This window comes from Cornus florida, unplaced genomic scaffold, assembly GCF_030987335.1.
Source record: "Cornus florida cultivar Cherokee Brave unplaced genomic scaffold, ASM3098733v1 CherokeeBrave_3.0.0_Hap2_Chr07, whole genome shotgun sequence".
In the NCBI taxonomy this organism is placed as follows: domain Eukaryota; kingdom Viridiplantae; phylum Streptophyta; class Magnoliopsida; order Cornales; family Cornaceae; genus Cornus; species Cornus florida.
This window is the reverse complement of record NW_026775577.1, coordinates 54,856,649-54,881,456: the sequence shown is the minus strand read 5'-3', so window position 1 is coordinate 54,881,456 and position 24,808 is coordinate 54,856,649. Positions and strand designations below refer to the sequence as shown.

Genomic DNA, 24,808 nt, shown 5'->3' with positions numbered 1-24,808 from the left:
ACTTTCCAAGCGCGATGTCACGTGCGTGTTCGCTAAAGCTCAACATCTCACCAACGCTGAGATGACATCGATCTCTTCTCCGTTGGATCAATCTCACAGTTCTTCTTCTCCGTCAAATTTGCCGCCGTAAAAGGTAAATTTGAGCCTCACTGTCGGCTTTATTCGTCTTTACTCACTTTTCTGTTTTTTCAATTCGGTTTGTGTTTTTGGGTTGTTCTGTGACTTTTGATCATCTGGGTGTGATGTTGGCATGATGAGACTTTGTTTGTTGGTCACTTGGGCTTTGATGAATGTGCATTTTCTACTAGTTTGCTTCATGGACTTGCTACTCATATAATAAATTCTAATGAATATGTTTCAATTCTTGAGTGTTGCTTGATTACTGATCTCAATTGGGTTTTTAATTTTGAACACTTATAATATGATCAGATTATCTTTATGTAGCAAGCAACTGATTTATACAAAACCCTTCATTTCCAAGATGAACAATATGATTTCTGACCTTCCCATCATACATATATATATCTATATGTATATATACTATGTTTGTGTGTATGTCTAACCAATGACAATAGGCTTTTGTCAGATGGGAATTTATCCAGTTGTGAAGAAGGGTATCTTCAGCATGCCTCTTCTAATGCTCCTAGTATTGAAAGGTTGCAAGCTCTGATTTCCCAGAAATTTTTGTCTAATGTTTTTACCTCCCCTCAGTTGTTGATCTTGCTAGAGAGGCCTTAGGTGCCCTGAAATTATGCCTGAATTGGAGACCATAGGACTTTGCAATGTGGCCTAGAAGATTCTGATTAATGCCACAGCCAATGGATTTTAAAGCTTTACTAGATGAACTTAGTGTTCCCAACTAGAACTAGGGATTAAGATCCCAAAGAAGCCAAACAAATAATTAAATCTTCGGAAGAAAAACAGGACTTCCTCTTCACATAACTGAAAAGAGAGCATATGATGTGAAGTTTTAGAATCGCTGTGGACGATTCTTTCCCTTCGAACATTCTACTATTCCTCTCCTTCCAAATGCACCACCAAACACAATGTGGTACAACTCTCCAATAATCGCGAACAGCACTACTCACACGGCATCCTCTCCGTATACAAATCAAATCCTTAGGATAACGAGGCATAACCCAACGCATACCAAACAGACAAAAGATAAGATTCCAACAATCCCTGGCCATAGGACAATGCATGAGAATGTGAGCAACTGACTAACCATCTTGTTTGCACAAGCAACACCAGTTAACAAGACAATTGCCCCTTTTCCTTAGATTATCAATCGTAAGGATCTTACCCCAAATAACGGTCCACACAAAGAATGCCACTCTAGTTGGAGCCATAGAACGCCAAATAGTCTTCCATGGAAAATCAACAATATCGAAATCAGAAAGACATAAGAATAAGGAACGAACTTCAAAGCGACCATGGGAAGAGGGAATCCATGTCATATCATCACTACCTCTGCCAAAAGCCTCCTGTCGATACAACAAATCTAGGAAAACACATACCTCATCCACCTCCCAATCTTGAAAAGAGCGTTGAAATTGCACGTCCCACGTAATCCCTCTGCTATCAAGTTGATAACAGTTGGCTACGTAGGCAAGTCTATCAACTACAATACTGTATAACCTGGGAAATAAACAAGATAAAGGCCGGTCTCCACACCAAAGATCCTCACAAAAGCGTACGCATCTGCCATCACGAACTTTGAAATTTTTATGATAGGCTTGATTGGGATTTCCCTGAAGAGGCGTACTGTCTCCTCGACCACTCACTGAACTTCATCATGTTATCTGTGACTTCTCCCTCAATGGTTTTCCTCTGGGAGGAGGCCACTGGACAATTTATCCCCTATAAAGCAGCTTAGATTAGGGGAACATCTCTTCTCTTACAGTGTTACTAGATCAATAGCTGAGAGCTCTGTTAAATGGGCTGTTCTATTCCCTTCAAGATGCCTTTGGAAGGCAGGGAGTAAATGACACCCTTATCATTTTTAGCATGGTCTTAGGACACTCTCGTTGTTCTTTCATCCTATTCAAATGATTGTCCTATCTATCTTTGGAACTTGAAAGGTCTATTAAAAAGTTGAATACACTTGTACTTTCTGTTCGCGCGGTTTGTGTTCCCTACGCCAGTCGATGGACTCTTCACGGGCGTGCCAGAGTATTTGTACAAAATACCCAAAATATGTAATTGAACACCAGCCTATCCCTTTTTCCGATGGCTGACTCTCAGGCGATTGTGTGGGAGAGAGACTAGTAAGAACTCCCAGTAAGGTTCTTTTATGCCTTGTTTGTAGCAAGGACTTTTTAGAGTGTCTAAAGAAATGCAACGGCTGATGAATGTTTGAATGGATGGAATGGCCGAGTGAAGACAGGCGGCAAGAACTTAATCGATCGCCGGCCGAACGTGATGGCGAGAACTTAATCAATCGCCATCAGCCAAACACAATGGCAAGAATTTAATCAATCGCCACTGAAACGTGATAGCAAGAATTTAATCAATTGCCATCAGCCAAGTAATGACAAGAATTTAATCAATTGTCACTACGATTCAATGGCAAGAATTTAATCAATTGCCATTGAATTGAAAGCCTAACTAAAATTGCGTAATTAAAATTGGCATAATTGAAATTGAAAGAAAGTAAATGGCTGAATCGAAATAGTTGACGAGGATCTAATCAATTGCCATTAAATTGAAATAAAGAAATTGATAGGAAAATGACGTAGAGTCAATTGAAAACATTTTTAGTTGAAATGCATGTTTTGTGGTGGTGCTGGACAAATTGGAATAGGATTACAACTTTCCTATTTATAAAATTCTTTCTCAACTTATTTTCCTAACTTTTTGCTAGAAAATCTCTCATTCCTTGATTTTCTTCTCTTCGTGAATCAAACTAAGTCAAAACTCAATATACTTCTCCTTATCTTCATGGCTTGCCTTAGTAGGAAATCCTTGCTGAAACCAACTTCCTTGATTTAGTCACATGTAAGTTGCCAGAACATTGTTAAAATGTTGCTAATTTTTAGCAACTCCTTTCCATAAGCTCGGCTGACATATTTTCCTTAAATGGCCTAATAGCCATTTACAGCTTTTGAATTTATCTATAACTCCTGTGACTGCTCCTCCTTTTTTGGAATCCCTTCTCCAATTAAACCCCTATTTCATAAGGATTTCTTTTTAGCTAAATCTCTAGTTTCCAGTTTAAACAACATATTTGAATTAATTCAAATATTAGTTACCAAATTTCAGCAACAACCTTATTGGATAAGGTGGCTAAATTCCTAGATTTTCTCCTCTTGTTTCTCAATTGGCCGACTTTTCTTGAAATCATACTAAACAAGTGTCGGCCCATCGCTGGTCCACGTCACCGCTGAGGTGGCTGCCAAGTTTTGGTGCCAACAAATGCCCCTCAAATTTCAAATGTCTTATCGGCCACTCAGGTCGATAAGATTTTTGGAATTTTTATAACATGAAAGAAACTGGCAGCCAGCGAGCTTCTAGACTTTATTTCTTCCGAACCACCTCTATGCTGGTCTTTATTTTGCGTCAGCCAGGGCTGGCCGATCCTGGTTCTTCTATTATTCCCACAAAGCTGGCTGATACCTCTCAAAACATTGGCCATTTATAAATACATGATAGACCTCACCATTGAAGTTTCCCAACTCTATTAGTAAGGCATGATCGTGATCGGCCGGGATCAAGCAGTTATGTAATGTCATTTGGGCCGATCTAACTGGCTTTTGTTTTGAAAGAACAAAATTCTGCCAGTATGGAGCTTTTCTGATGGCTGATCCTCTTGAATTTTTATACTCCCATGGAGCTTCTGAAAGTACGCCATCCCATGTTTTTGAATAGTCATTTTCTTTGATGACTTCGGCTATATCAGCCAAAAATACCAAGAATAGTATTTCTTTTGTGGCCGATTTTTTTATCTGCCGGGGTAAGCTTTTAGAATGCCAGCGGCTATGGCCTGTCTCGTCCTTGATTTTTTTATTTGGCACCTCAATAGCTGGCCGATGAAACATTATCTTCAGCCAAAATACCTTTCTGACTAACCTTTTAGAGTTAATATCAGCTAGACTTCTTTTCATTATGGCCGATATTGGTCGCCCCATTTTATTTTCTTCATGTAGCACTGCATTGGCCATGCAAAATTTTGCATTAATTGGCCGATTCATTTTCTTCCGCGAATTTCTTCTCCACTTAACCCTTTTTAGTTTCCATCCCCGTTTTCTTTTCTTGAAATTCGGTTGAGAACGAGAGGCAAAAAGAATTCTCTTAGCCAATGATGATTTTGGCTGAGGATTAGATACCACTCTCGGCCAAGTATTCTGGTAATCTAGCCGATTTAATTATGAAATTCCTTTACCTTTCCATTCAGGGCAACAATCGTGTTGTATGAGAGCCTTGACATTCGGAATGGCTGATGGTGTACTCTCGGTAACCTTAGGCTGATTCCCTTCATCAACCTTCCTTTTGGGAGCCTGGCCGATCACATTACTACCTGGTATGAAAATATCATTGTCGACCTCCATGACTTCATCATCTGCTCCCTTTTTGGTAGATATGGTAGATGTTTGAGTGTCGGATGTGGCTGATTTTGGCTTTTTGTACATTAGTCGACCTATTCGCTTAAGGCCATTACCATATTCTTGCTTAATAGGATCAGCCAACTGAACCTTATCGACCGTCGTTGGCTGATTAAGATAATCAATGATCGGTCGATCTTGATTTACCACCAGCGGCTGATTATAATTCGGCCAACCTTCTGGCTGATTATAATTCAGCCAGCCTTCTGGCTTATCTTTGGTCATTTTTTCAATGATCTCTATTAAAATTTTGTTTGAAGATTCGGCCTGGCCATTTGCTTGAGCATAGTATGGCGTAGAGGCTGACATATGAATATTCATGTTGTGGCCGAATTGTAGTACATCAGTTGCCCTAAATACTGTTGTATTGTCTGAAACAAGTGTTTCTGGAATCCCAAATCTATGGATGATGTTTTGTTCCATGAAATTAATCACTGTTTGCTGATCAACCGCTTTGCAAGCCTTGGCCTCAACCCATTTAGTAAAATAATCTGTGGCAACAATCACCCAGTGATGGCCTTCGCTTGATGGTGGATTAATTTTACCAATAAGGTCAAGGCCCCAATCTCTGAATGGCCAAAGTTTGATTATTGGCTGTAATTCTTTTGCTGGTACATTTTGAATCGGCCCGTGTCTTTGACAAGTTTGACAACCTTTTGAGTAATCTATGCAATCTTTCCTCATCCTCGGCCAATAATATCCATACCTGCGAATCAGCCATCTCATTTTAATCCTAGCTTGGTGAGCCCCACAGCTGCCCTCATGTACCTCGGCCATAACCTGAAGTGATTCCTCCTTGCTTATACATTGTAGTAAGAGCCCATCTTCTAACCCTTTTCTGTATAGATCCCCATCTAGAAGCACAAAGTTGATCGCTTTTCTTTTAATACTTCTATCAGCCTTGATGTTTGGATTTCGAAGACACATTATAAATGGTATCCTCCAGTCATCGTCGGCCAAATCTTCTACATCAATTGTCCAAGTATCAAACAACATAGTATTTCTCAATTCAGCCGATGGCAAAGATTTTCGTGTTATCTTTATCAACTGATCTTCTATTCCGGCTGGTACTCTTATTCCAGAGGCTGCTTGGGCCATGCTGTTGGCCTCCTTATTCTGCCCTCTCGGCCAGAACTTAAGTTGAACATTATCAAATTGATTAATTAATGAAGTGGCCAGAGAATGAAACGGCCTTAATTGCCAACTTAGGCACTTAAAATCTTCAGAAATTTGGCTAAGGATTAAGTTTGAATCTCCCAAAATCTTTACATCTCTAACAGCCATTTCAATTAAAATCTCCAGGCCGATTATAAGCGCTTCATATTCGGCCTGATTATTTGAACATTTAAAATCTAAAAAGAAAGAGAATGAAGCCTTTCTGCCAGCTGGCGAAATAATAACAATACCTGCTCCTGCTCCATCAGCCGTGCTTGATCCATCAAACATCAAGATCCAAGGAGTTAAGAATATAGCTGATGACTCCAATTCATCATAAACCCATGGATCAATATCAGTTGAAGGATGATCGGCCAAAAAATCAGCCAGAACCCTTCCTTTTACTGATTTTTGTGGGACGTAGATAAAATTGAATTCCATCAAAGCCAAAGCCCACTTACCTATTCGGCCAGTGATCAATGGCCTTGATAGCATATACTTGATCACGTTAGTCTGACAAAAAATGTAAACATCAACAGGCCGCATGTATACTCTCAACTTCATGGCCGAATAGTACAAAGATAAATAAAGCTTCTCAATTGAGGAATATCTGCATTCTACATCAGTTAGTACTCTACTCAGGTAGTAGACAGCCTGCTCCTTTCCATGTTCATTGTCTTGTGCGAGCATACTACCAATTGATTCTTCTGCGGCCGATAAATAAAGCTTTAACGGCCACTTCTTTCTTGGAGGCATTACAACCGGGGGGTTTGCCAAATACTCTTTTATTTTGTCAAAGGCCTTCTGATGGGATTCGTCCCAATGAAATTTCTCATGTGACTTTAATTTCACTAAAGTCGAAAAGACATGCACTCGGCCAACATGGTTAGAAATAAATCTTCTAAGAAAACCTACCTGGCCGAGGAACCTTTGCACTTGTTTTTTGCTGGCTGGGGCCCTAGCATTTATAATAGCTTTGACCTTGTTCTGATCAACTTCAATACCTCGTTTGTGTACCAAGAACCCCAAGAAATTCCCGGCTGAAAATCCAAATGCACACTTCAATGGGTTCATTTTCAATTTGTGAATCCTCATCCTTTCAAAGGCCCTTTTCAAGTGTTCCAAATGCTGTCTCTTGGCCGATGATTTCACAACTACATCATCTATATAAATTTCCATGAATCGGCCAATCATATCACGAAAGATAGAATTCATTGCCCTTTGATAAGTAGCCCTAGCATTTTTTAGGCCAAATGGCATTACAATCCACTCAAAAGTACCAATTGACCCAGGACATCTAAAAGCCGTTTTATGAATATCTTCCTCGGCTAAATAGATTTGATTATAACCTGAATGGCCGTCCATAAAAGACAATATTTCATGCTTAGCGGCCGAATCAATAAGTTGATCGGCCACAGGCATTGGATATTCATCTTTTGGAGTGGCATTATTTAAATTGCGAAAATCCACACAAACTCTAAGTTTGCCATTCTTCTTCATCACCGGAACAACATTAGACAGCCATTCAACATACCTAACTGTTCGAATAAATCCTGCCTTAAGAAGTCTCTCAATTTCTTCTTTAATTTTGAGCATTACTTCCGAAGACATCCTTCTTGGTGGTTGTTTATATGGCTGAAAATCTTTCTTGATTGGTAATCTATGTTCTACCAATTTTCTAGACAGGCCACGCATCTCTTCATAACTCCAAGCAAAACAATCCTTATATTCATTTAATAATTTAATTAAATCGGCCTGGAATTTAGGCTCAAGCAAAGCACTAACAAATAATGGCCGATTATCTTTTTTAGTACCAACATTTATTTCCAATAAAGGATCTTGCACCTCTGCTTTATTATCTTCCATCCTGGAAGGGGCTGACTCCAAATCTTCAAGTTGGATTGCATCCAGCTTTTCGAAACCTTCTTCAATTATATCGGCCGTGCTGGCCGATACCTCTTCATATAGCTGTTCTTCTCTGGCCAGTCTCTTCTCAGCCAGATATGCTTTCAGTCTTATGCAAGCGGCCCTGAAAGCTTGCCGCTTCTTTTCTTCATTGGTTTTGTGATCCATCAGTAATATCTTCAATGTCCTTGATGGTCGACCTGAAAATATCAATTTTCGGCCGAGCTGCTTCTGACAATAATTCTTTAATATCAGCATTAATTAAATTCTTCTTCATTGTTGCCGCTGCTGGTCGTCCCATCCTGTTAATGCCAACAAATTTGATAGGTACAATTGTTTCATCATAAAGTGCAGCCTCAGCCGAATACACCCTAGTTATAAAGGGTTTGTTATCAGCCTCAATAATTTTTACCTCATTTCCATCCCAAAAAATTAACATTTGATGCAAGGTTGATGGGATGCACATGTTAGGATGAATCCAATCTCGGCCTAAAAGGAGATTATAGGCCGCGGTTGAATCAATGATAAAGAAAGCCGTAAAGGATGTCTTACCGCCAATAGTAATTTCCAAAGGTAGAATACCTTTGGTGTTACTAGATCCTCCATTAAAACCACTGATGGCCACGTCGGTTGGAACTACATCGTCCATGGTTTTACCCAATTTCTTCAAAGTAGTTGCTGGAATGACATTCACCACCGAACCATTGTCAACCAAAACCCTATTGATTGGCTGACCCTCAACCCATACTTTAACATACAACGGCCTCAACTGCTGTGTCATGGACAAAGGTGGTTTTTCGAAAATGATTTTATCGGCCTTAGATGGCTGATGCTGAGAGATCAATCCTATCCCGGCCGATGAACTTGTCGAATCGTTCTTAATTTCTGAAGATTCAGCCTTTTCTTCCTGCTTGGCTGACTCAACATCCCTGTTCATTGTTGGTTCTATCCTTGCTTCAAACACAGAAGGCAAAACAAATACCATGTTACAATTTACCTTATCCGGGAGAGAACCAAAACGAATTCTGTACTTGGCCGCATGCTTTGGATCCTGGTCGGGCTGATCATCTTTTTCTTCATAAAAGCATGCCTTATTCTCAAATGATGTAGCGACCTCCATATCTTCAGCCACCACTGGTTCATTTTTCCTTTCTAGTTGATCATGGTCGATCTTGTCTTCTTTCCTTTTGAGTTCTGCATTTTTCCTTTGCATCCTCCTTTTTTGGGTACGTGTAGGAGGCTGCTTAGGAAACTTTGGGTGACTTACTCGAGTCCATCTGCCATGGTCAACCAAAGGAGGTCTAACCGTTCTTACACGGCTAGATTCTTCTCCTTTTTGAACCCATATTTCTAACTGAATTGTTGGTTTCCTTTTGAAACTAGGATAAAAATGTTGTTCTGGCAGGACTCTATCGGCCACCGATGACCGAATGATTCTCACTGCCCTCGGCCCATTTTCTCTAAATATTGATCGATTGATTTCTTCGTGATTCTGTCTAGGCTGATGGCCTAACCTTTCATGGACACTGCGCTTTCTGGTCGATTGGAAATAGCCCCTCTTGTCTGAGTCATTCCTTCGGCCTTTGCAATTTGGACAACAACCATGGTTGATGAGGGCAATTTGAGCTTCTCTTAACTGAATTTCCAAGTCCTTAACTTTCTGCTCATCATTACTGGCTGATGAACTACCAAGAACTTTTGGTAATCTTTCCTGTCTACCATTATCAGCGGCTTTTTCAGTTGCCAGGCTGATTACATTGGTACTGACAATATTAGGAAATGGATCGCCATCGACCCCCATTACATCTGGCTTCTTTTCAGGGAATTTCAATACACCTTCATCGATAGATTTCTGCAATACATTTCTAAATACATAACAATTGTTAGTAGTATGATTCCATGAATTATGAAATTTGCAGAACTCTCTTCCTTTTAAATCATTGGTCGATGGTATATTGTGTCCTTTTGGCAAAACGATTTGTTTGTCGGCCAACAAATGATCAAAAATTTGTTCTGTTTTGGCCAGATCAAACGTATAAACCTTACCAGTATCAGCCGTACCCTTCCTGGCCGATGAAGTCGATGGCTGAGTACCACTGGTGGATACATTTGGTTTTGTTAAAGCATCACATACATAAGGCTTCTTTAGAATGACTTCAGCTAAATTAGCTTCAAAATCTTCCTCTTCAACCACATCAGTTGAATAAACTTCATAATTGGGGTCCCTATAGTACGTACCTTTAGAGGAATTTTTTCGTTCTTTTTCCTCTTTGAGAACCAACTCATACCTGGTAGCTTTCTCGGCCAGGTCATACATGTCACGAAATGGAACTCCTTCAAACCTCTTCCGAAGTTCAAAATCAAGGCCGTTCAAAGCCAAACGGATGTACTCCTGTTCTGGAAGAGGTACACGACATCTTAATCTTGCTCTCCTGAATCTTGCAATGAATGTCTCGACCGATTCACTAGGCAATTGACTTAGCCTGGATAAATCGGCCAGAGTAGGTTCTGTCTCCGTACGGTAGAACTGATTGTGGAATAATTCCTCCATCTGTGGCCAATTAAAAATAGAGTTAGGAGGTAGACGAATATACCATGAAAAAGCTGCCCCGTCAAAGAGTTAGGAAAAAGTCTCAATTTCAACCACGGGCTAACACTGGCCTCTCCACATTGAACCGTGAATCTGCCAATGTGTTCCACGGTCGATTGATTCCCCTCTCCACTAAAGGTTACAAAGTCAGGGACTTTATATCCTCTAGGGAACTCAACTTGGTCTACCACTTCTGGATAAGGAGTTCTATAAATTGGTCGGCCGGCACCTCTAAGTTCCAGGCCATATTCTTCTGTGAGTAAATCAGCTAATTGTCTTCTATCTAACATGACTTGAGGTGGCTGATTTAATATTGGTGGTACCTGATTAAAAACTGGCGGCTGATTAGCCGCTGGTTGATAGCAATTCGGCCAATCATGTGGCTGATTAGCCATATTCTGCCCCCCGAGCCCTACCTGTGGCGGTACATGAGTATACAGTGGGTTCGGTGGCCTCCACCTGATCTGATTGCCCCCCGAGTTCAAAGGCATCCGAGGAGGGTTTGGTAGAATTACCTGTGGCTGCGAACCTACTACTGGTGGCTGATTAGAACCTGCCAACGTAGGCTGAGGATAGCTTTCTGCCCAGGTGAGTAGCGTATGAACCGGCTGACTTGATGTTGCACCTGGTTGGAGTGTCACTACTGGCGGCCATGGCTGTGATGTTTCAACGGCCCTCTCTGGCCGAGCAGCTTGTGATAGATTCGGCTGAGAAGCCGATTCCTGATTGTTGGAGCTGCTAGCTTGAGTCGGCTTGTTCAAAATAAAGGCTGAGAGTTGGGACATATTTTCATGCAAGTCATTGTAGCGTGCTCCCATCCTTCCCATTGCATCTACCAAGGAGCTAACCTGTGCCTGAAGTACGGCTAACTCATCAGTAGGACCTGTTGCAGAGTTCTCAGCCTGTACTAGCTGATCGCCTTCCTCCAAATCTTCATCAGTAGCCACGGCCTTAGAATTTTTTGTGGGCCGCGGCATATTTGCCTCTTTTATAATACTCTAGTAGTGGTCCCACCGGGCGTGCCAAAACGTGTTCGCGCGGTTTTTGTTCCCTACGCCGGTCGATGGACTCTTCGCGGGCATGCCAGAGTATTTGTACAAAATACCCAAAATATGTAATTAAACACCAGCCTATCCCTTTTTCCGATGGCTGACTCTCAGGCGATTGTGTGGGAGAGAGACTAGTAAGAACTCCCAGCAAGGTTCTTTTATGCCTTGTTTGTAGCAAGGACTTTTTAGAGTGTCTAAAGAAATGCAACGGCTGATTAATGTTTGAATGGATGGAATGGCCGAGTGAAGACAGGCGGCAAGAACTTAATCGATCGCCGGCCGAACGTGATGGCGAGAACTTAATCAATCGCCATCAGCCAAACACAATGGCAAGAATTTAATCGATCGCCACTGAAACGTGATAGCAAGAATTTAATCAATTGCCATCAGCCAAGTAATGACAACAATTCAATCAATTGTCACTACGATTTAATGGCAAGAATTTAATCAATTGCCATTGAATTGAAAGCCTAACTAAAATTGCGTAATTAAAATTGGCATAATTGAAATTGAAAGAAAGTAAATGGCTGAATCGAAATAGTTGACAATGATCTAATCAATTGCCATTAAATTGAAATAAAGAAATTGATAGGAAAATGACGTAGAGTCAATTGAAAACATTTTTAGTTGGAATGCATGTTTTGTGGTGGTGCTGGACAAATTGGAATAGGATTACAACTTTCCTATTTATAAAATTCTTTCTCAACTTATTTTCCTAACTTTTTGCTAGAAAATCTCTCATTCCTTGATTTTCTTCTCTTCGTGAATCAAACTAAGTCAAAACTCAATATACTTCTCCTTATCTTCATGGCTTGCCTTAGTAGGAAATCCTTGCTGAAACCAACTTCCTTGATTTAGTCACATGTAAGTTGCCAGAACATTGTTAAAATGTTGCTAATTTTTAGCAACTCCTTTCCATAAGCTCGGCTGACATATTTTCCTTAAATGGCCTAATAGCCATTTACAGCTTTTGAATTTATCTATAACTCCTGTGACTGCTCCTCCTTTTTTGGAATCCCTTCTCCAATTAAACCCCTATTTCATAAGGATTTCTTTTTAGCTAAATCTCTAGTTTCCAGTTTAAACAACATATTTGAATTAATTCAAATATTAGTTACCAAATTTCAGCAACAACCTTATTGGATAAGGTGGCTAAATTCCTAGATTTTCTCCTCTTGTTTCTCAATTGGCCGACTTTTCTTGAAATCATACTAAACAAGTGTCGGCCCATCGCTGGTCCACGTCACCGCTGAGGTGGCTGCCAAGTTTTGGTGCCAACACTTTCCTAATAGATACTCTCTTTTTTTGTGTGTGGCCCTCATTCAGTGAATTTTGAGGGTTTCTGGCATAGAACGAGTTTCCCTAGAATCAAATGCTTTCTTTGGCAAACTTAATGTCAGACTATTAAATATTGCCTTGAGATGTAGTAAAAATTTTAGTCTAGCTTGCTCTTGCTCTGGATTTTCTGATGCTTCAGAGGATCCTTTCACATTCCTAGAGTTTGTAGTTATGCTAGATTTGATTTTGGTAGTCTTGTATCAATAGTATATCTAACTTAACCTTGTATTTACAACCCTCTTCCAACTGGATGTTTGTTGAGATTCTTAACCCAAATACAAGACCCTTGTGAATTCGGACAGGCCCATTGCTTTCTTTCCCATCATCTGGCACATTTAGGCTAGGCGCAATAAAACCTAGTTCAGGCCATACCTCTTTCTTCCATCAGCCATGTGATCTTTGCCTTGTTTCTAGCATTTCTTTGGATATCCCAGGTCCACCAACGGTTGCGGCTTTGTAAGAATTAATCATAATAGCTGGGTGTTGGATTTTGCAGCCAATCTTGGGCAGAGCTTGGGCCTTCAAACCAGGCTTTAAGGAATTCGACTAGGTATATTTCTTGCTTGCAGTAAGTGTTCTGGAAAATTCTTCATTGAAAGCCAAATGGCTATCCTAATCAGCCCACTAAGTGACTTTGAGATGGAACCTAATGGAAAAGCATGGAGCTCACTTTTTTATTAGTTGTACCTGAGTGAGGCTTGTAACGAGTTACTAAGGAATAACTAGGATGCTCATATTACTCATGGCTATCAATGTCTTCTATTAGTAGTAACAGATGTATTTCTTGTAATCTTTGTTTTATTGACATGATTGTAATATGGTTTTGATTTGATCATCAGAATGACCACTGCCACATTTCATCAAACCATTGGAACCAATCAAATCTATGGATCGTTCAACGATTCTGGTTCTCGCACTGGATTTAGAATTTTCTCTATGATGTCTCTTTCAAATACCTTACGGATCCATCCTGGATTATTGAGAAAAAGAACTCTCAGCTCAAGCCAGTGTAAGTCATGTATAATTGAAGCATCAAAATTTCATTTGTCAGTGGTAGATCCAATGTTATCCTCGTCACACAGCACCACGGATGATTCATGGAAGACTTCAAGTGAGTACAATTTCTTGATTCACATCAAAAACCATTTTATAATCTCTTTTGTTGAACTATGGATGCACAATGCATGACTTTTTGTCTTGATCTTATTTCTCTTGGCTTTGCAATTATAAACGTTGTTAAACAGCTTACTTTGGTTCAGATGAATCTGCTTTAATCTTGATTCGACACGGTGAGTCGATGTGGAATGAGAAGAACTTGTTCACTGGATGTGTTGATGTGCCGTTGACCAAAAATGGCATTGATGAAGCAATTGAAGCTGGTAAAAGAATTAGCAACATACCTGTTGACGTTATCTACACATCTGCACTGATTCGTGCTCAGATGACCGTTATGCTTGCCCTGACCCAACACCGATGCAAGAAGGTATTTCTTTCAAAGTGTTTGAGAATTTACATTTGCAAGATTCAATTCTAGTCACTTCAAAACATTGATTGAAATAGATCCTTAGACTATTCTCCAAGATAGTTAGGCTTGCTTGCATAATATGCACGAGAAATGGGTTGACATGGTGTTATATAAATACAATTTTATGGTTTACTTTTCCTAATTTCACTTCTTTCATCTTGTACATTCATTTTAGAGGATTACTTATAAAAATAAATAAATAAATAAACATTTTGTGGAATTACTGTATTTATCCGCCCTTCTATTCTAATATGTTTATCTACCATGTGAAGGTTTCTAAATGATTTTTTAATTTAATATTCACAGAAGTCTTCTGGGAGTATACTGCATCTTTCTAATGTCACTAAAGATGCCAAATCTTCCTTCCTTCTTCTTCTTTATTTTTTTTATTTTTATTATTTTTTTTTTGGGTTAATATCTACAAGGGTTGATAAATCATAAATCGGATGAGGTGTTTGTCAAACAATGCATGCATATCTTTTCAAAGTTCAAGTCATAAATTGGAATATTCAGATCTTAATTATATGGTTGGTTGGTGAAGACCTTAAATTTACTCCCCCAACAAAAAAATTAAAATAAAATAAAACCTAAGTATGAGTTTCGGGGATATAAAAAGTTGGTTGCGGTTATTAGGTATGTAAATTAGTGCTAGAATATGGAAAAGAAGAAACTAATATTAGAATCTTACTGTAGCCTCTTTGGAGTATCACCTACAAGTAGGTTTGCAAATGAACCAAGTGGAGCTTCAGGTTATTTGAACTCCACTCACCAAAACAGGATAAGTGTTCAGGCTCAGTTTGTGTTAGGAGAAGCCTGACCTAGCCGAGATTGGGCTCGACGGGTAGTCTTACTTTTAGGCAAGTTCGGGATCGGGTCGGCTCTACTAAGCTCATTTACAAAATGGTGCAAGAGATCAACGCCAAACCCCTTTGTCGACTTCCATTCTTCACCATCAATATCCATACTCCACCCTCACATGGCTAAATGAAGCTCGTGATTCAAACATCCATTGACGCTATGAGGGAAATTAGAGAAGGTGAGAAGATGAGAAAAAAAATCAGAAATAAACTGAGTGCTAACATTGACAAATGAGAGAAAAGGATGAGGGAGAAGGAGATATAGAGAAAGGGAGCAAAAACGGTCGCCTTTGGAGAGGATTGGTTGGCGTGATGCTTGCAATGGAGGGGCGTGGCTTAGTTTGTGGTGTTTTGATGGTGATGGAGAAAAAGACACAGCTAGGATTTTTATATTGTTTAAGTATAAGATCTTGTGTGTACAGACAGAATCCAACATCTGGAATAACTTGTACGTATTACTAATAGTTGGGCTGATGGGCAAATAAGTGAATGGGGCTTTCTTTGTGGAATGAACTTATAAAATTCACAGAGTTGGGCTTTATTTATAAAGATGATTTGAATTTAAGCCAAACATTATTCATATAGGCAACACCTTTTAAATAATAAGAATTAAATCTAATAAGGGCTTTAGAATATGAGCTTCTTCACGAGTAGGGATGGAAGCGGGGCAGGCTTGGGACGGGTTTACCTAAACCCTACTCTGCCCCATCCTTACAGCACAAGTGGAGCTCATAGGCCATCCCCGCCCCCATAGCAACACTAAACATATAAAATCATGAACAAGAGTGTAAGAGGAAATTAGATTTTTCACAGAGAAATCTATACATAAAGAGACCTAGATATATATATATATATATAGATATATATAGATAGAGTAGATGTAAAATTAAATAAAAATACAAATGTAGATAGATAAAGCCAGAGTGAATAGATCGGAATCACAGCATATATATATATATATATATATATATATAGAGAGAGAGAGAGAGAGAGAGAGAGAGAGAGAGAGAGGGAGAACTTCTTGTCGTTGGGAGCTACCAGCAGAGAAAATGAGGAGTCACTTGCCCGTAGTGGAGAGATGCCGTTGGGTCAGCTGAGTGAGAAGGCATCTAAACTTTAATGAATAAGAAAACACACACACACACACACACACACATATGGTAGGCAAGGGTAGTTAAGGAATAGGAAAAAATATTAAGGGTATTGTAGTCATTTTACTATATAAATGGGGGCAGGGCAGGGCGGGCGGAAAACTTTTTTTTTTTTTTTTTTTTTCCAAATCCGCCTTGAATCCGGGTCCAATTAATGACGCCTATGGCAGTAACCATCTCATCTGTAGGTTACAGATTGACTCTTCTTTTTCTCTCCTTTCCTGAGCATACAAAGGGTTGATCTTTGCCATTGCTGCGACAACGAAATTCATTTAGCAAATAATTATTCTTGCACAATTTTGCCAATTTGGTAACTGATGACTAGAATCATCAGGATGATTTAATCTGAACTTTTGAACCCAGAAGATCAGCCGATAGAGATTAGGGCATGATAACAAGTGTCACGTGTGCATCACATAGTGGACAGATATCAGTTGAATGGTCTTTATTTCTTTTTTTATTAGAAGAATTCTTCTTCATTACAAGGGATCTATTGTTTAGTTTGCTGTTTATCTTTCCAAACTTTATTAAAAAGACCGCCTTTATACTGGCATTTTACCCTTAAATCTTTCAGGTGCCAATAATTATGCATAATGAGAATGAACAGGCCAACTCATGGAGTCAAATTTATAGTGAATCGATCAAGAAACAATCCATTCCAGTTGTAACAGCTTGGCAATTGAATGAAAGAATGTAATTTCATGTCTATCTTTTGCTTGTTCTCCCAGTTAGACTTTATACTCCCTTTAAAGTTTATGACATGATAGAATATAAGATGCTGTTCTTTACAGGTATGGGGAGTTGCAGGGCCTTAATAAGCAGGAGATGGCTGAAATGTGTGGAAAGGAGCAAGTCCATAAGTGGCGTAGAAGTTATGATGTTTCTCCCCCTGGTGGGGAGAGCTTGGAAATTTGCTATCAAAGAGCTGTTGCTTATTTCAGAGAGCATGTAAGGATGGCTATATGCATCCTTTGTAATATCCTAGATTGGAATGCTGTAATTTATAGTCAGATATTGGTCAGTGAGTTTTAAAAGCATCTTTAGGATAATGTCACTTTTAAGCTTTTAATACTGAGAAGGATTATACTACAGATTGAGCCCCAACTTTCGTCTGGAAAGCATGTGATGGTCGTTGCCCATGCTAATTCACTGAGGTCTATTATAGTGTATCTTGACAAATTAACTTCTCAGGAGGTAACATGCCATACTTCTTAGTGAGGGGTTACTGCTTATTCAAATCTTTCTGCTGGTTTAATTCATGTTTCCACCATGTCTTTCTGACCAGGTTATCAACCTAGAACTATCAACTGGAATACCAATGCTTTACATGTATAAAGAAGGGGAATTCATCAGACGGGGAAGTCCCCCAGGATCTAAAGAGGCTGGTGTTTATGCTTATTGTAGGGTATGAAATTTCAGCTCCATATTTTAACTGATCTTATTTATTATCATTGTAGAATATCAGTCACTTTTTGAAATCTTTGGATTATAAAAATGTCTGAATACCTTCAGATGCATCAAAATGAAAGGAAGGAGAGTTCCTTGACACAAGGTTTTGTTCTGGTCTACAATAAATTATTAATACACTGTCTTTTAGGTTTTCATTAAATGGGTTGTATTGGTTTGAAAGTGCTTATGCAAGCATAAAATGCAAACTTTTTCTATGGAGTAGTATAAGAATGAGCTCTTGTGATTTCATAACACCAAAATGAGATGAGTAACATAACTTTGCTTTCCTTTTCAATTCTTTCAGTTCAACAGTGAAAGGTAGCATGGCCTGAGCTGAAATTGTTGAAAATAATAAGCATCTTTGGGCAACTTAAAACTCAACTCAATAATTGTTTGTCCCAACTGTTTAGGTTTTACTATATGACTCATGTTTTTTATTCTGTTTTACAAAAAGGATTTAACCTCAGTTAAACACACACTATTATAATTCTTTATCATCTCAACTGATGTTAATTTTTGAATTCTCCTTCTATCATTATCAATATGAAAAGCGACACTCTTCCATCAAACTTAATGTACAACAACCCAATCCCTTTATTATTGTATGCAAGGTGTTGCTTCTCATTTTCATAATATTAATGCATAAAAATATCGTCGTTGTTCTAAGGAATACTAGTTGGTAGAAGCCGTTGTCTGTTAGCTATGAGGTAGTTTAGAGCACATTAGGGTGGCAGTAATGACAATCTACCAACGTAGTGCTTTGATGAACCGACTGTTTTGATCCACTTCAAATGAACTCTCCCAATGTTCCATTTAGAAAAAGCTTTGCTCCAAGTTGATCGATAATATAACTCATAAATAATAATAATAATAATAATAATAACCTTTGCTACATGGACTCTACTATTTTCTTCACGTACCCGTGTCGACACAACATGACATGGGTAGGCTACTGGATATACGTCCGACACACGAACCCAAGTCGGAAACTCGGATCCTTCACATAGGAACCATTTTCTTTCGAATATCCCATTTAATTTGAAATCAACAACATTAAATATTACACTATAATAAAACATGTATCATTCACTTAACCGAGTCTAAGATTTGGAATTTGATGAAGTTCGACACTTGGACACATTATTTCTCGCACCTGATACACTTAACCGAGTCCAGGTAGCATAGATAATAGCAGTACAACAACAATAATAACAACTCTAGTGAGTATAGAGTTTTGTATAAACAGATCGGCTTTAATAAGAGGAAGCATTGAATCTATTATCTTACATTTCATGTCCAGTACTTGACCTTTGTAACACAGTTGGAAGTTCGCATCCTCTTTGAGCAGCTGGATCCCTACTTTTACTGTTAAATATTAATCTATTTTGGTACATACCTTTTTTTATCATCTGAGATAGAAAATATTGACATCTAGTTTGCTTGCTCAATTTTCTTGTACAGAGTTTGGCCCTTTACAGACAAAAGTTGGATGAAATGTCCTATTGAATAATTGAGGAAGAGGTAAGGTCCATTGTTGTTGTGGTTGTTTACTAGTAGTAGTTGCTACATGTACACCCTTGCTTATCAATGACGATATAATTCTTAGTAATTTGAGTGGGTAAATACAATTTTATAATTGATTTTTTGTAAAATTTGAATTTATGCATAATAAAAATTTGTCATACTCTTGGTGAAATAAAATCATTGTTTATATCTAAATGTGATCAGGTTCCCCTCAATCTGCTCACACATGCTTCATCTTAATTGGTAGGAAATTCCTCGCAATATATCATTACAGCTCTCCATTGGTGAGCAGCTTTATGCTCTTTTGTGAATTGATTTCTTTGTTTACTTTTTGGTCTGGTTCCATGCATACTTAAAATGTCAACCAATTTTGAGTTCATAATATTATAGCTGATAGTCGCAAATTATAATTGAATTTTTTGATGTCTAATCAAAGTACCAGTGGGTCTACTAGTTAAGATCCAGCTGCTGTAAATCATGATTAATGCTCCTGTTGGAATACCAGTTGGGAAGCAGATTGCGCTCATGCCCTTTGCATATTTGGCTTTTCATTGAACGTTAGACATGTTCTCGTTATAAGGGTATGCCCCATTATTGCTCGTCTTTCACCTTGTGGATGATTGGATGGTTGGACAAAATAATAAAATTCCTAAAATTTACCAAGAGTGAAGAATAGATCAAACTTGACCATCTCACTACAAAGTATGCAAGCAACCATCAGTCTACAACAGCTTAATAAAATCTGCTAAAATATTATTAATGAACTATGCTCTGGGACATACATACGACCATTTCGTCCATCATGAAAAATATCATATATAGACTACCCAATGTGTTGAGATGTTTGAATAATATATTTACGTACCCACATCTATGGACATAAACGTTTATATTTAGTTTATGCTTATATGCAGACGAAGAAGATTCAAGACCTGACAAGGCACTTCAGACCCGAGAATTTCTAAAATTAGGCATTCTCACGCTTCCGTTTCTGCCCCTATTTTGTATCTTGGTCGTAGTACGACCATGTCGGACACGCGGCACGCCATACTTTGGACACATGTATGGAATATGTATCCGATGCTTTTAATTGGACAGGTACCTAAAAAGCATATCCAATGATTCAATTTTATTATATTATTGCTTCAAAACGAGTAAAATGCCTATATCAAACACTATGTAACATAAAGAAACTATTTTACCCAATAAAATTGAATCAAAATATTAAGATAATATAAATATTTAGTAGTACTCCTATAGGGATTTGACATCTCTGACGCTTGGATACACATACCTGACAAACAATACTCGAATCTAGGTAACATAGCTCAACTCTATACCCAAAATAGATCCATGGGAAGGGTAAATAGAGGTTATCTGATATTTAGCAGACAATAACTGATGATAAATTTAACAATAATGATTGAATGCATCAATATATATTGTTTAAAGTATATAGAGCAAAAAATAAAATAACCAAGCGGTCACACAATGATTTAAGTGAAAACCTCAATGGAAAAAATCACGAGAACTAGTACAAGCAGATCAAATCCATTGTACGAAGAAAGGTAATACTATCATTACATTCTAAACCCCCATAGAATCACTCAAATTACCCAAATCTAGTCTTACACTTGCATCTGCTGTAGTTAATCAGTGAATCTGCTCTACACGATTCACTCTTCTCCTTGTGATTGGTCTCCTTGGTTGGCTAGTCATTCTATCTTCAGTCCTTAGTTATAATGATTTAGGTTTGATGATCAACACCATGAATTATTACTCGTTATCTAAGCAAGGTGCTTTTAAACTCTCTGTATGCGTATCTATTCTCCCTCTCTGCTTATACTTTTTTTCTTTCTTCACAATCTTCCCTCCTCTTAAATGGACCACGTCTTGAAATTGTTTTTTTTTTTTTTTTTTTTTTTTTTTTCGGGTAAATATATGCCTTGAAATTGTTATTCTTGCTTTGGAATGAAGCCCTTTAATTTTTTTCTCTTCATTTTTTTTTTCTTCTTTTTCTTTTTCTGTATTAAAGGTATGATACTTACTTTTAATCATGTTATGGCGATGAAACCTATAGCTTTGACATTGGGGTCGGATTACAACCACAGAGACAGTTTGTGTAGAAGAGAGTTGTGTCTAGAAATTGGAAGAAGAGGTGGCTAGCTGTATATTTGACAATTTGTTACGTCTTATGTCAGCTAAATTGTTCATCACAAGTGGAAAACATAGTAGTCCTTTAATCATGCTGTATGGAGCTGAAATTTTCTTGGGAAAAGTTCTGAAACTTATTTTTCTCTCTCCTACTTTTTATGGATAAAGTTTTGAATAATTAAACATTAAAAGAACAAGATAATTAACGAAAAGTGTGAAAGTTCAATGGGAATTATGGAAGAGATGTATGGATCATAATTAGAAAATAGGATATACTGTTTACAAGGACTCGAGAACTATTTGAGTTCGGTTACATAAATCATGTTTGCCAGTCTTTTTATTAGAGTTCAATTTTAGTAAAATCACATATTATCATGTCACTTGATATATCTCCATCATCTATTTAAATATTCTCCTTGCTCTATCAGCATTTTAGTAAGAGATCATGCCATTCTTCATCAGTCACTCTTCTTTTTCGTTGCAGTTGGAAGTCGTAGATTAAAAGAAAATAGAAGAAGAAGAAGAATTTGTTACATGGAGGAAGGAAGAAGAGCATGTGGTGTGGTGAGCAAATGGTATAATTCATGAATGCATTGCACAAAACTTTCTACACAAAGCAAGCAGCTATTACGGACCCTTTTTAACAGCTTGTTCTATTGGGCATCTAAACTATTTTCATTTTTCTAAGAAACTTGAAGAAAATATAGGGTTGACGATGCCCATAGTTTGAATTTATCCAGAAACAGGAACTCCAGAAGTGTTCAAATATGTCATTGTTGTGCATCATAAGGGTGTACAGTGGACCAAGTATATATTGAAATTGCACTAGTCAATGATGAAACACAGTTAGCTTCACCAGAATGATGATTGATTGTATCATTATTGTATATCATTTAATGTACAACAATGACATCCGTGGGTTCACGTTAACAGATCAGACTTGACCTTGAACTGTGTGAATGTGATTTTATCAAGAGAAATATAAACAATTTAAGTACAGTAATTTCTTGTTAAATTGATTTTGACAGGTATATTGCAAAATTTTCTATAGTTGGTACAAATTGTACTGCAGGGGCCAACTTACAAAAAGGCTTCTTTAGTACAGGGGTTCTTTGCAAATAAGTTAATTTTGACTTCAACTAAAATATTTAGATTTGTTTCTCCTCATGAGAGAAATTATTTACCCGGGGGGTACCAATACCATTTTGACTTTTTTATTTTTTATTTTTTTCTTCTATTCTTCTTTACCTTTTAGCCTTCTTAATTTGCGATATGCTTAGATAATCGTGAATGAACCGTCTACATCAAATAATCTAGCACCAGTTAATGACAAGTAATTATTTCATGACCACATAGTTGGTACTTCTGTGGCACTCATATGTTTACACTTGAATTATATATATATATATATATATATATATATATATATATATATATATATGTTTGATCTAGTGATCTTTTATATATATTGTATCTCCTAAGCAAAGCATCCTCGGAAGTATTTAGGGTACAAACAAATTTTTAATTCAAGTACCAGATCTTTGGTTTAGAAGAAAAAAATAATGTTGCACATGTGTAAAGTTCAATTGTATCCTAGGGTTACATATGTTATCCTTTTATCCAAACAACCAATTGGAATTCTTATTCTTCTTGAGGAAAAAAAAAAAATCATATTCTTCATTATAATCGAAGGAATTGGAAGAAGTCTATTGTTTTGACTTTTTGTGCTTTTAGGGCAAAGTGTTACTATATTTCAGATGCGTTGAAGACACTCCACAATGCCATCTAGGCCAAACACAGATGGCCTTCTGTATAGAGTTTTTTTTTTTTACACCGGCAAACATTGAACATTTTATAAAAATATAAAAACAATACAAGGGTCAGCCCTTGCTAAGATAAGGCGGTGGACCAGACCACATTTTGATCCAAAAATACAAGCACCCTGAGCAAACGCTCCACATAACAAGAAACCCATATTGGTGCACCCTAAGGATGAAGATTCTAAACGGGTCCACTTTAAAATGATGCATAAGACCACCCATTGAGCTCAGGCTGAGGCAAATAGGAGCAATAACAAAGTCGCCCGATATATACATATAGCCCAATTAAGAAACAGAATCATTAACAGGGCTATGACCTAAAGCCCAGCTAGGCAAACCCATGTGAGATGGGGCCCTATCACAAGAACCAGAAACTTCCCCCAGACCCACCTTTGCACACCCAGCTTTCTCCATACGCCAAAATACCAACGTCATCATGACGTCATAGGATGCCACCATCACCGAGATATGCCACAACCGAAGGTCACCGTGAAGTCGATACTCCGTTTCCAACGACCAAGATGTTAACAGGTAGTAAATGTCCAACAAAGGGACTTGTCGATTTAATTCATGGCCATAAGAAAGCCATTGATGATCATGTGATACCTTGAAGGAGTGATTCCAATTGCTACCAGTAGCAAAAGCACCATGGTCATGAAAATACATAACAGATGCCGGTAAACTCCAGATCTGATGAAGCATAAACATTGCCCTCGCAAGCTTGATGAAATTCGCAGTCCATATTTGCTCAAAAAGGCTTTGATAATTAGAGGGGAAACGTCGACTATACCAAGACGAAAAAGGTGAAGACAGCCTCTGCAATCCTTCAATCACAGAATCAACAATCTCCCTAGAAAAACATCGCCGAGTATGGTGACAATCGAAAAGCCCAGTCACCCAAAATAGGCCTTCCCACCCATGGAAAAAGGAAAAGAAAGGCCAGCATACGACCCTAAAAGCAACACAAACCAAGAAACAAATTACAGTGGGTATTAAAACAAAAGAAAGAGACACAATACCCGGATTAAAAGGGAAGAGCCATTGCGCGGAATCTCTAATTTGAAGCCCCACAACTCCCTTGAGCCCTTCCGGCCGAATAAACCAGATGAGCGACGGAGAGGATAATGACTGTAACACCCCCACATTTTCCATGCATAAGTTGATCAGGCTTATACACGAAAAACGAGGGATATCAAAAACAATTGGCAATATACAAGCATGGAATACAAAATGATGATAATAAAAGAATTTAGACAAGAAATGAACACTAAATAATACAACATCCATCCATCCTTTATTTAATACAGTACTTCATTACAACTTGGAAATCCTATGTCAAGGATCCCTAAATATAACCCTGAGAGTTCAACGTCAAAAGTAAATAAAAACTGAAACTGAAGTAATACATAAAACTTCTACCCTGAACTGGATCGTAAGAGTAGATGAGTTCGGATGGTGGTCCCACACTGCTAACCTCAACCTTGGAACGGGTACTGACCGTATCCTGAAATAACAACAATGGTGGGTCAACCCCACGAGCAAGTCCTCTCTACTATGACCCAAATCAGAGAATCAAATAAATTAATCATTATGAATCGGATGAGTACTATATCTGTATACATCCTAAGGGAACTATCCAATGTATAACATGACCTCAACCAGAATAGACGGTGATCACTTAGACTCACAC

General features: G+C 38.1%; 1 protein-coding gene across 4 annotated transcripts; it reads left to right on the top strand.

Moving 5' to 3' along the window:
* On the top strand, nt 1-22,292 carry LOC132267223 (2,3-bisphosphoglycerate-dependent phosphoglycerate mutase 1-like). 4 transcript variants are annotated; one of them, XR_009468924.1, is made up of 10 exons: nt 1-133; nt 13,478-13,749; nt 13,898-14,121; nt 16,746-16,864; nt 16,963-17,188; nt 17,264-17,365; nt 17,457-17,576; nt 19,082-19,141; nt 20,059-20,242; nt 21,783-22,292. XR_009468924.1 is itself a non-coding variant. In XM_059768321.1 (9 exons), exons 2-8 carry the CDS (start codon nt 13,479-13,481, stop codon nt 19,124-19,126), a joined length of 1,107 nt encoding a protein of 368 aa, XP_059624304.1. In that variant the 5' UTR covers nt 1-133; nt 13,478; the 3' UTR covers nt 19,127-19,141; nt 21,783-22,292. The 4 variants fall into 4 exon arrangements, 2 of the variants coding, with proteins under 2 accessions (XP_059624304.1, XP_059624305.1); XR_009468923.1 differs by lacking the exon at nt 20,059-20,242 and adding an exon at nt 19,349-19,428; XM_059768321.1 differs by lacking the exon at nt 20,059-20,242.
* Nucleotides 22,293-24,808: the final 2,516 nt, after the last annotated feature.